The sequence below is a fragment of the Brassica oleracea genome, chromosome C2 (genome assembly GCF_000695525.1).
Source record: "Brassica oleracea var. oleracea cultivar TO1000 chromosome C2, BOL, whole genome shotgun sequence".
Classification (NCBI taxonomy): Eukaryota; Viridiplantae; Streptophyta; class Magnoliopsida; order Brassicales; family Brassicaceae; genus Brassica; species Brassica oleracea.
Window position 1 is genome coordinate 22,913,196 of NC_027749.1, and position 12,603 is coordinate 22,925,798.

The 12,603-nt window shown below is 37.1% G+C and overlaps 3 protein-coding genes across 3 annotated transcripts; 2 read left to right on the plus strand and 1 right to left on the minus strand.

Moving 5' to 3' along the window:
* The first annotated feature begins 3,048 nt into the window (after positions 1–3,048).
* LOC106323739 lies at positions 3,049–4,936 on the plus strand. Its single transcript, XM_013761817.1, has 4 exons — positions 3,049–3,219; positions 3,309–3,492; positions 3,915–4,132; positions 4,253–4,936. Exons 1-4 carry the CDS (start codon positions 3,049–3,051, stop codon positions 4,934–4,936), a joined length of 1,257 nt encoding a protein of 418 aa, XP_013617271.1.
* Positions 4,937–5,374: 438 nt separating this feature from the next.
* LOC106323740 lies at positions 5,375–5,839 on the plus strand. The gene has a single exon (XM_013761818.1). The coding sequence runs from the start codon at positions 5,375–5,377 to the stop codon at positions 5,837–5,839; it is 465 nt and encodes a 154-aa protein (XP_013617272.1).
* Positions 5,840–10,167: 4,328 nt separating this feature from the next.
* LOC106323741 lies at positions 10,168–11,246 on the minus strand. Its single transcript, XM_013761819.1, has 4 exons — positions 10,888–11,246; positions 10,683–10,809; positions 10,277–10,585; positions 10,168–10,215 (listed from the first exon to the last, which is right to left on the minus strand). Exons 1-4 carry the CDS (start codon positions 11,244–11,246, stop codon positions 10,168–10,170), a joined length of 843 nt encoding a protein of 280 aa, XP_013617273.1.
* Positions 11,247–12,603: the final 1,357 nt, after the last annotated feature.

Sequence of the window (12,603 nt, forward strand, 5' to 3'; positions counted from 1 at the left end):
TTGACATTACTCCTTATAATTATTTTTAATTTACACCCTATTAATTTATCAAGTTCTCTATGTATTACAATTATCTAATATATTTGTGTACTCTTTATAATCATAACTTTATTTATTAATATTATTCTTCTTTCCAATATCAGAGTCATCGAGTTCAAACACACCGAAGCGTAAACGTGGACGCTCGCTAGGAGTACGTAATAAAGTGAAAGGTATACTCAAAATTCAATCACTCAATCCATCAATGTTCTAGTATATTATTTACTTATTAAAAACCCCAAACATAATAGACACATGTCCCGACTACTTGATCCAACTTTTCTGATATCATTTATTTATTCGAATTCTTCCCGAACAGCTCCAGCTGCGGGAATTATGCGACAACATTTTCCCCCGCAATTCTTTGACTGTGAGTTATCCAGCTATATCACACAAAAAACAAATAATATATTAATATATTTGTGATGGTTTTGTGATTATGCTAAGTTGACACAAATATTTTACTAACAATGCTTTTATGGGAAAACATTTTACCCTCCATAGGTGGCTGCGACATTTGCGCGTTACACGGTACAAACTAGGCCTGGGCATTTCGGGTATCGGTTCGGTTCGGTTCGGGTATTTCGGGTTTTGGGTAGTTCGGATAGGAGCTAGAGGATCCATTTAGTACTTGACCTATTTTCGGTTCGGTTTGGTTCGGATAGTTTCGGGTTCGGTTCGGTTCGGATAGTAAATGTAGGAACCGGAAAATATCCGGAAAAAAGTTCGGTTCTCATTTGGATCCGGTTCGGGTTCGGATAGTTCGGATAATTTGGATAAAATATCGGTTATTTAGGGTAAAATATCAAATAATTACATGCGACAACATTTTCCCCCACAATTCTTTGACTGTGAGTTATCCAGCTATATCACACAAAAAACAAATACTATATTAATATATTTACGATGGTTTTGTGGTTTTGTTGAGTTCACACATATATTTTACTAATAATGCTTTTATGGGATTCCTTCATAGGTGGCTGTGACATTTGCGCGTTACATGGTACAAACATTCAAACTGATAACATTTTTCTCTATGTGAAATATACTATCTGATTATTAACACATAATTTAAATTTAATACATGCAGTGGCAAGAACAAATGCATGTGCCATGCGAAGGGCAATATTACTATCAAAACGTACATCAAGAAGGATAGAAGGTAAGCATCAAATAATACAACTACAGCTTCACAATAAAATAAATAAATTACGTGGAGTAACCAACAACAAGTTTTTTTATAGGACCCAGCGCAGCTACGCCCGCACAAAATCATCAAATCGGCAGAGCTAAAGGAAAATGTACATATTTCCCTACTTTAGATACATTTTATGTTTACATATTAAACCATCGGTACAACTTAATAATGTGTAGATGTAATATTATTAATATTGTTAAATTAAATAAATCACTAAATTATTAAAAGAGTAAATTAAAATGGACAATTCTCATAAATATACAATTTACGAGTTTTGTTCACAAAAATTGACCCCAAATGTTCCAGATCTCTTATGTCTTTTACATACTTTGTCTAATACCCTAAATATATATAAAATTTTTTTAAAAAAATAATCTTAAACTATTATTTTAAAAAAACATGTTTTCAAATTCGATATTTTAATATTTTTCCATGAGCTTTTAATTTTTCCTAATTTTAACAAAATTATTACCAAAATTTTCCCCTAATTTGAAAATAGTTTTCCAAACTATTTTAAAAATTTATTTTCCCACTTATTAATATTTATCAACTATTTTACATAATTTTAAACCTAGATCTCAAATACCAACCTCTAAATTCTTACCAATAAGATTCTGATTAGGTAACCACAGAAGTATAATTGTATATTTACTTTATAATGAAACTTTTTTCCTGTAATTTAAATATGAAAATAGATACAAAAACAATTTTATTAAGGAGTCGTTTAGAGAAATCTGTTGAACACAAATAAAAAAAAAAGTATCTTCTTGGGTCAACTAACCACTTAACTGATAAGGGAGTTGCTATTGGTTCCAAATATCTATTAAATCATCTAATAGTCGTGTCTCGACTATTTTATTTTTCCAGCCCCTTCAGATGTGTCATCCTCCTCTGAAGCAACAAACAACCCAATTTTAGAATGTCCATCGTGTGGTGCTTTAGTCTGGCAATTCGAGAGCACCAGAAGAGACCCTAGAACGAAGGAGTTACGCTTTACCATTTGTTGCAACCAAGGACAGATAAAGCTTCCGCCTCTGAGACAACCTCCACCCGTGTTAGCAAAGCTACTGAAATGTAAACAATTTCGCGAGACAATCCGAGTGTACAATGCCCTCCTAGCTTTTACATCTATTGGAGCAAATATAGATTACAGTGTTGTTTTCGGCAAAGGGCCATTCACATTCCGTATTCAAGGGCAAACAGGGCCATTCACATTCTGTATTCAAGGGCAGACTTACCACCGTATCGGATCCCTCATTCCTAAGCCAAGTTTACCACCCAAGTACCTACAGCTCTATATTTTTGATACGGCAAACGAAGTTAAGAATCGGCTGGAAGCTTTAGGTCAAACAACCTCTGAAGGAAAAGCAGACGAAGCCACATTAAAAGTCCTTATAGAAATGGTGGATGCAAAAAATTGCCTTGCAAAGGTTTTTAGGCGGGTTCGAGATCGGTATGAGGTGAACTCAGGAGAAGATTTTACGATCAGTCTCATATCTGATAAAGGGAAAGGCAAACAATAGGACTTACCTCAATCATCTGAGGTTGTTGGACTTATTGTCGGCGACATGTCAGACACTATATGTGAGAGAGATATAGTCGTCCAGTTTCAGTCAACTAATTTGAAGGAGATACGAGATGATCATCCGCTATACATGAGCCTCCAGTACCCACTTTTGTTTCTTTATGGTGAGTGTGGTTTCAATACCGAAATTCCGTTGCATTTAGAGGAAGGAAGCTCGAGGACAAGGAAATTTGTCAGTATCCGGCAATTTTATGCCTCCCAAATACAAACTCGGTTAAAAGAAGGAATGACACTCATTAAGTCTGGGCGCCTCATCCACCAATATGTTGTTGATGTATATTCTGCGATCGAGGAAGATCGTCTTCGATGGCATAGGAACAATCAAGACGTTCTAAGGGCTGAATTATACAGTAACGTTTGCGATGCAGTCGAAAAAGGTGACACGGATGCAAGGACGGTTGGTAAGAGGTTTATTCTACCACTGAGTTTTACTGGTGGGCCCCGTTATTTGATTGAGAAATATCATGACGCAATGGCAATATGCAGACAGTTTGGGAATCAACAATGACGGTAAACCCAAATTGGAAAGAGATAAAAGACCATCTAGCAGCATACGGCGGTGATAGCCCGAATGATAGACCAGATATTGAGTGCCGAGTTTTCAAAATGAAACTAGACCAGTTGCTAGATGATTTTAAAATGGGTACATTCTTCGCCCCCTACGCAGCAGGTATTCTCTTTAATTTGAAAATTTAATTCACATTTAGCTTCATATAACTAATTCAAATCATTTCTATACCAGCTCTTCATAGGATTGAATTCCAAAAAAGAGGTCTTCTCCATGCACATATTTTGTTGTGGTTTGGAGACCACTCAAGGACCCCCAGCTTAGAAGAAATCGACAAGATTATTTCCGCCGAACTTTCGGACAAGCAGAAAGACCCCAAGCCTATGAATTGGTTGCAAAGCACATGATCCATGGGCCATGTGGAGTCCATAGACCTCGATCACCATGTATGAAGAATCATGTGTGTGCGAAGAAATTTCCCCGCCCATTTACTCAGTCTACATCAATTGATAAGTCTGGGTACATAATATATCGTCGCCGGAAGAACGAAATTGCTAATGTTTTAAAGGATGGAATTCTTATAGATAATGCTTCTGTCATCCCTTATAACATAGAAATCCTGAAGAAGTATGCAGCTCATATAAATGTGGAATGGTGCAATAGGACATCCGCTATCAAGTACCTTTTCAAATATATCACAAAAGGAGTCGACAGAGCGACAGTTCTGATTGAGAAAGGCCCCGACCCACCAATGTCCGAGAAAGGAATCGACCCCCAGACATCCGAGAAAGGCAAAGAAAAGGTGAAGAAAGCAAGGAATGAGATAAAATAGTATCAAGACTGTCGATACTTATCCGCTTGTGAATCCATGTGGAGGACTTTCGCTTATTGTATACATAAACACCAACCATCCGTCATGAAGTTGGTAGTCCATCTGGAAGGTGAACATAATATCACTATCAAAGATACGGATAACCTAGGAAGAGTTATACAAAAGCCAGGCATTGAAAAGACTATGTTTACCGAGTGGATGGTTCAATGCAGAACATCCGCGTTCGCCCGCACCATAACGTATGTCCAGATTCCTGAGTTCTTCACATGGAACAATAGCTCAAAAGTCTGGTCAGAGAGAAAGAGAGGAACTTCAATTGGTCGGGTTGTTACAGTACATCCCACTTCAGGCGATCGTTATTATTTGAGGATACTGATAAACAAAGTGAAGGGCCCAAGAAGTTATACAGAGCTTAAAACCTTCAACGGTGTCACATATCCCGATTTCAAAAGCACTTGCTGCACACGAGGTCTTCTCGCTAACGATGCTGAATGGCACGAAAGTATGGCCGAACTCAACACATGGGGTACACCTTCTCAGCTAAGAGAAATGTTTGTCACGTTACTTATCTACTGTCATGTTGCTAACCCTAAGGAATTGTGGGATAAGTGCAGGAAATCCCTGAGTGAGGACACCCTCTACAAGAAACGTAAGGAATTCAAACACCCGCAGTATACATTACTTGAACTCGAGAAGGCTTTGCGGAACCAAGAACACACCCTTACTGATTTCCCAGGAATGCCTACTCCTGACCTCTCCTACTTAAAGAGCTAGGTAATACTTTGTGGCAACAAGAGCTACAGTATAATTGCCGAGGAGAAGAGTAGACATGACACCCAGTACACCTTGCTCAACTGTGAACAATTGGATGTCTATCAAGCAATTATTGAGTCGACTCAGGAAAACTGTGGGAAGCTATTTTTCGTCTACGGGGCTGGTGGCACAGGCAAAACATTTTTATACCAGACAATCATTTCAAGACTGCGGTCAGAGAAAAAGATAGTACTTCTCGTTGCTTCATCTGGAATAGCAGCCCTACTACTACCAGGCGGCAGGACTGCCCACTCACGTTTCAATATCCCAATCGCTGCCCACTCCCATTTCAATATCCCAATCGATCTAAATGCCACATCCACCTGCCACATTACACCTGGAACTATGCTCGTAGAATTAATAGAAAAGGCAGCTCTAATCATATGGGATGAGGCACCTATGACACATAGGCATGCTTTCGAAGCCCTCGATAAGTCCTTGAGAGACATTCTTTCTTTACATGATCCCAAAGCCAGAACTCTCCGATTCGGCGGAAAAACGGTTCTTCTAGGAGGTGATTTTAGAGAGATCTTACCAGTCATCCCACAAGGCACCAGAGCTGATATTGTCTCTGCCTCCATAAGTCATTCATATTTATGGGAATCATGCCACAAATTCACCCTCCAGAAGAATATGCGCCTCACCGAAGATGAGAAAGAGTTCTCCAACTACGTCCTGAGGGTTGGCGATGGGAACCCCCTACCTACTGAGGTGAATGAATTTGATGAAGATGAAGAGGATCAGCTCATTTCTATTGACCGAACGTTGGTCGAGGAGCTCAGCTCAGATCCTCACAAACAAATTCTAGAAGCTACTTACGGGCGAACTGACCAGTGGAAAGGAACCAAGCAAGACTATACATAAAGGGCTATCCTCACACCAAGGAACGAAACGGTGGATGAGATTAATGAATACATGATATCTGAAGCTGACGGTGTTTCAAAGGAATATCTCAGTTCCGATAGCTTCGGTATAATAGACACTGACTTTGAGAACAACGAGACATTGTACCCAGTGGAGTATTTAAACTCATTGAGCTTTCCAGGCCTGCCTGCACATAAGCTTACTTTCAAAGTGGGTGCCTCTTTCATGCTCCTAAGGAATTTAAATCAAAAGAAGGGGTTATGCAACGGAACACCTCTGATTGTCACGTACCTAGGTGAGCGTGTTATTAGAGGTGAAATAATTACAGGCTCCCATATTGGACATAAAGTGGACCTTCCAAGAATCACACTATCAGAATCAGTAACTAAACATTCGTTCACCCTAGAAAGGTGGCAATTTCCGATCAGGCTATGTTACGCAATGAAAATTAACAAAAGTCAGAGTCAGAGTTTGAAAGGGGTCGTATTGTATTTGCCACAACCCGTTTTCACCCATGGACAGCTATATGTTGGTCTTTCCCGAGTTACTACCAAGTCAGGCCTCAAAATTATACAAGGAAAGGATCAAAAGATAGGAAGGGTTAAAAACATTGTCTACAAAGAAATATACAACGGTCTACCGCACCTACCAGGTAATCCAATATTATTTTCAACCCAGTACACACCATTATCCAAAAATACTAAACTCCTTACTCTCTCTCCTCCAGAATCACAATCCGATGATCATCCAGAACAGGCTTCCCAGAATCTTCAAAAACTTTCTATACCATAACATGCAAGCTACCAGTAAGTCTTCCGACCCGAAACTCTTCAAACTCAATAATGAACTTGTATTAACAAAATTGTTTTTATCTGTAGGTCCGCCCGCAATAGAAAGTGGCCGCTCTACAAGACCATGCACAATAAACCTAGCAGACATCGTCTATGTCTTATTTTATTTTAATTATTTTTTGTTATCTACCAAATTCTATTCCCTTTGGACAATTACTTATTTCTACTGTCAAACTATTTTGTTTTTCCGTCTTCACATCCAAACAACCAAAACTTAACTCACACTTTCACAAACTAAAACTTCAAATTTTAATACAACATTACTTTAATATCACATGTAATCCGCACGTACACCGACCCTAGTATATGTAATGGTAGGTCATATAAATAACAACTAGCTAACAGATAATAGGAGAACTAATTAAATAGAACATGACAACAATTGATAATCACAATATTTTCACATTTGGATCGACATGAGTGATTACATCGGAGATATTGCTAGAGTGCTGATATTTGATCATAATTTAAGTTGCCGATCCCCAAATATTGATTGCTTATATTTTTCTGGTAAAACATAACATAGATTTACTATATCAATTTACATATGCTTCCTCTACTACACAATGCATATATCAACAAACTAAATCTTCATGTGGAACCGGCCGACAAATGATGCAGGAAGCGACTGTAATAAATACAGAAAGGTAACAATTAATAACTGTCTTTCTTATTGCTAGGCTGCTAGCTAGCACCGGCTTTACTATGATGGACCAATATAATAGTAATTGGTTTGATTGCCGACTAAAGTTTTTATCAAGGTTGGGCTTTTAATTGTTAGTTGTTACTACTGTTTTTAAAACGTGCTGCATGCATTAAAACGATTCAGCACTGTGTTTTGCTTTCGTCGTACACAAAATAAAGAACAAGACTTAGGTTAAATTCGGTTCTCCTCTTGTTACCAATCGAAATGTCATATAGATTAATAATAAAATAGATTAATTTTATTTTAAAAAATCTGAAATAATTAATAAAAATAATAACGCCAATTTTAATGGTACTAACGCCAATAACTAAACTTTAAACTTTAAATCTATACCCTAAACCTAAATCCTAAACCCTAAACCCTAAACCCAAACCGTAAACCCTAAACCCAAACCCTATATCCTAAATCCAAATCCTAAACCCTAAACCCAAACCGTAAACCCAAACCCTATATCCTAAACTCAAATCATAGACTCTAAACTCAAACCGTATGTCCAAACCTAATCCCTACACCCTAAACTCAAATCGTAAACCCTGAACCCAAATCCTATATCCTAAAGATTTGGGTTAATGTTGATGTTGTTTCTTTAGGGTTTAAGATTTGGGTTTAGAGTCTAGGTTTGAGTTTAGGATCTAGGGTTTGAGTTTAAAGTGTAGGGTTTGGGTTTAGAGTTTACGGTTTGAGTTTAGGGTTTAAGAGTTGGGTTTAAGATATAGGCTTGGGTTTAGGGTTTAGAGTTTGGGTTTAGAATTTAGGGTTTAGGGTTTAGATTTAAGGTTTAGGGTTTAGAATTTAAAATTTATGATTTAGTTAGTGGCGTTAGCGTCATTAAAATGAGCTTCATTATTTTTTTTGAATTATTTTAATTTTTTTTTTAAATTAATGTATTTTATTATTAACTTATGAACCTAAGTTTAGTTCCAAAATAAAAATCTAATTATTACACGTCTATCTCATTGGGGTTTTCGTTCACCTATTTCGACGGTATGTTAGGTGGCTATTATTACACGTCTATCTCATTGGTATTGGAAAATGGAATGTGTAGCTGGTTGCTAAATATATTCACCATGCATGTTCACGTCATGAGTCAGCCTTTCTGTCATTTGGTTCAGGTCACTTACACCCGACCATGATTAACACCGGTCTCTTAACTGAAATTCTTAGCTTCGGATAAGAGATGGTTCTTAACTTTTAACTAAAAAAGCTAAGAACGTGTCTTACATAAGAGATATAAGAAACGTATTTTAGCCGAAAAACGTAAAAAAAAAAGTCAAATCATGAGTTAAAAACTCCAAATAAAAGACCGGAGTTAATCATGTTCTGATGTGTCTCATAAAATGTATAAAATAGGATTAGATATTAATCGATGTTTCATCTCTTGGATGTTTATGTAAGACAATAGCTAGCCATCGTTCGTACAAAATATTAATGTCTTGTATTTTTGTGGATATGAATTCTTAAAGCTTCCCTATGATGTTAACAGCTGCTTGAAGTGTGAACTAACTAATTAATTACTTTCTAGGTTGCGTTGCTGTAACATTGATACTTCAACTATAAGACGTTGCATGAAATAGTATAAGTTACCGCACATTTATTGTGTCATAAACCAAATGACGTGTAACTGTAAACTGTTAAATATGAAGAAGAACGACTTGACATGGAATTGACGATATGGAATATATATTAATTGTAAACGATTTAACAAAATATATAAGAGAAAAAGACTTTTCCTATGCTTACCAACATATATAGATATGTGTTTTAAATGAACCATTGTAAAAGTTAAAAGATGAAACAGTAATACTAACGAGCAGTAAATTCTCGTACCATTAAATTTTGATATGTCCAAAATTCTGAACAGTTAACGCGGTTGAAACTTTTTCTTTCAGCAAATAATCGAAAAGTAAACGTGGACGTTATTATACCATTCTTTAGACAAACACAACAAACTTAGATTACCAACATCGTTTGGTCTAGTGATCTTTTCGAGTGGGGAAAATGTTAACCATCTGAATTAATGGTTCATCTGTCTCTTGATGAGTAAAAGGTTTAATTTCCTTAACATTCTAGTTGCAAGCAAAACTATATCATTATAATAACATTTAAAGTGTCAAATCAAATAGTTCAAGACAGAAAAAATACAAATTTCATGCTTGATCTAAGCCAACAAGATGAGTTTAAGAATAACCAATTAATAAGCAAGAAAAGTGTACTCAAATTCATTCAAGAACTTGGGTGCCAATTGATTAGGTGATCTAATGCTAATCTTTAAGTTCAGGAACACCAAATTAGATTAACCCAATTCCGTAGTTTTAATCCTTATACTAATCATGTAATTAACATTAATTCTCATCACTAAATCAACCTAGCTAATCTATCTTACCCATACGTCTAACAAGTGCTACTCACTAATCATTATAAACCCCACTAAACACAAGTTAAGTTTAGAGATAAAGATACCAGACTGAGAAAAAGTTGCTCAAAAAAAAAAGATGAAGAAAATGCTTAAAAGATCCAAACTTTAATTAGTTTGTATGAGTTCTTGAGAGAAAAATAGTTAAATCTAAGTTTGGTCCTGAAACAGATATATATATATATATATGAGGCTTAAATCGAAACGTGTCGACCGGACAGACCTAGGTTAACTCGGACTAAACCAAGTAAATATGATTTTAAAATGCCAAACGTAGTTCTCTGATCGCAATCGGCACTTCTTTGCGACTGCGTTTGCGATCGCATTGGTAACTGCGGTTGGTCGTCCAGCTCCGCGGTCAAGCTCTAATCCACTCAACTCCCTGCCGACGAGCCGTCTCTTTGGCCTAAAAAACATTTAACAAGGTAGAATATATTAAAAAAAAATTAATTAATTAAAATATTTACCATATCCATACGGAAACCGCCGTGGGATTTTTGACCCGTAGTATGAAGCATCGGCCCGTTGCCTTGCTCATCTTTCTGACGGGAGGTGGAGCAACTGTTGGAGACTTTAATGGACGATGGCATGTTCCAAAAATGGATGAGGCCATCCCACACAGACGTGGTGAGCTCAGCGGGTTTTCCCTGCTTATAACCCTTCACGATCCAATCATCCTTCCAGTTGGATAACGTGTCCAACAATCGAGTTTTCGCCTTTCCAATAAACGTTTTTTTCACCCTCTCGTTCACCCCTATGGACCAATGATATTTTTGCTGTAACAAGAAAAATTAGATTAATAATTAGTCTAAAAATAATAAAAAGTCATAATAATAAAAATAAAGTCTATAAAATTAATTAATAGTAACTTACGGCGAACATTTTGAACCACGTTTTTCTGACGTGGTCTGGCGTCAATTTCCAGTTCGGATGAGCGTCGGGGAAGTAGCCTTTGGTTACCTCGGCTACGTTCCGAGCGACAGAACCATCAACTCCAAACCTGAAAAACAAAAAAAAAACGTATTTAAATTATTTATTTTTGTTATAAAAAAATTGCACAATAAAAATGTAAACGTACCACAAAGTTTCGTCCGGTTGGTCGGGGTCTAGGACTGGTAAACCTTCTCTGCCTTGCTGAGCGAGAAGGTCCTCGACTGTGTAAATAGCATAAGGAGCACTCGGTGGCACCAGCAAATCGGGATGAATCCCGACCGCCATCGGAGGAGGTGCCTCCTCTGGAACATGATCATAATGCGCGGGTGGCGCATCAAACCGAGGAACCGGTGGCAGAAAATATGGAGGAACCGGTGGTGCACCAAAAAGAGGCGACTGAGAAACTCTCTGAGAAGACTGAGAGTCGGGGACAGTCTCCGGAAACGAAGAACCGGGAGTTGAAGAAGATGATGCGCATGTATGACTACCAGACTCACCAAACATCTCTCTGTAATGCCTGTAAGCTTGTTATTTCGAACCAGTGGAATTTTTTTTTTAATTGTCATTATTATCCATATAAAACACATAAATAGATTATTAATTAACATTTAAAAATTATCATCCTATATTATCAACAAATTCCATAAACCTATCTACATATTCCATAAACCTATCTACATATTCCCTACACTAACCACCTAATCAACACTAATTACCCTAAACTAACCACCTAAGCTAAATTAGAGAGGAAGTAGAGAGGAGTACCTTGCTATGAGGAGGAGAGGAAATGACTACAAAATGAGAAGTGATTTGGTTCGGGTATATATAGAGACTTATATTTCGTCGTAAAACCCTCGTGTAATTACGAGGAATTAGCAAGATCCGCGTTTTATTTTTTATGTTTCGTCGTAAAGCCAACGTAAATTTACGAGGAATTAGCAAGACCCGTGTTTTTCTTTACGAGGTTTTTTCGAGGAAATACTAGGGCCCGTGTTTTCTTTTACGACGATTTTACGAGGAAGATATGTAAATCTCTATAAGCCGAAACCCCAAACCCCTAACCCCAAGGCCCGTGTTATTAAATTTCATCGTAAAATCCTCGGTAATTAACGAGGAAATAACAAGGCCCGTGTTTTTGTTACGAGGAAATAACAAGGACCGCGTTTTCTTTTTACGAGTATTTTACGACGAAGTGTTTTTCAATTTACAAAAAAAACCTGAAGGAAGACACTGGCACCAGAACAGTTTTATCATTTCCAAATAGCATTTGAAACTGATCAGAACTGTTCAGGTGACCGTGCACTCCCTTCAGTTTTTTTAAACTATTGATTAGTTTTTTTTTTGTGAAAGTTTAGAATGGGAGGGGTGTGCTTATTTATAGAAGTAGTTGTCGTCGTAAAATCCTCGTTAATTAACGAGGAAATAATAAGGCCCGTTTTTTTGTTACAAGGAAATAACAAGGCCCATGTTTTTGTTACGAGGAAATAACAAGGCCCGTGTTTTTTTACGAGTATTTTACGATGAAGTGTTTTTCAATTTCGTTGTAAAGTCCTCGTTAATTAACGAGGAAATAACAAGGTCCGTGTTTTTGTTACGAGGAAATAACAAGACTCGTGTTTTTGTTACGACGAAATAACAAGTCCCGCATTTTTTTTACGAGTATTTTACGACGAAGTGTTTATCAATTTCGTCGTAAATTCATCGTTAGTTTACGAGGAAATAACAAGGCCCGTGTTTTTTTACGAGTGTTTTACGAGGAAGATATGCAAATCCCTATAACCCAAAACCCGAAACCCCAAGTTCCTTAACTTCATCACTCAATCTCTTCTTTCTAAACCCCAAACCCCAAACCCCCAATTGC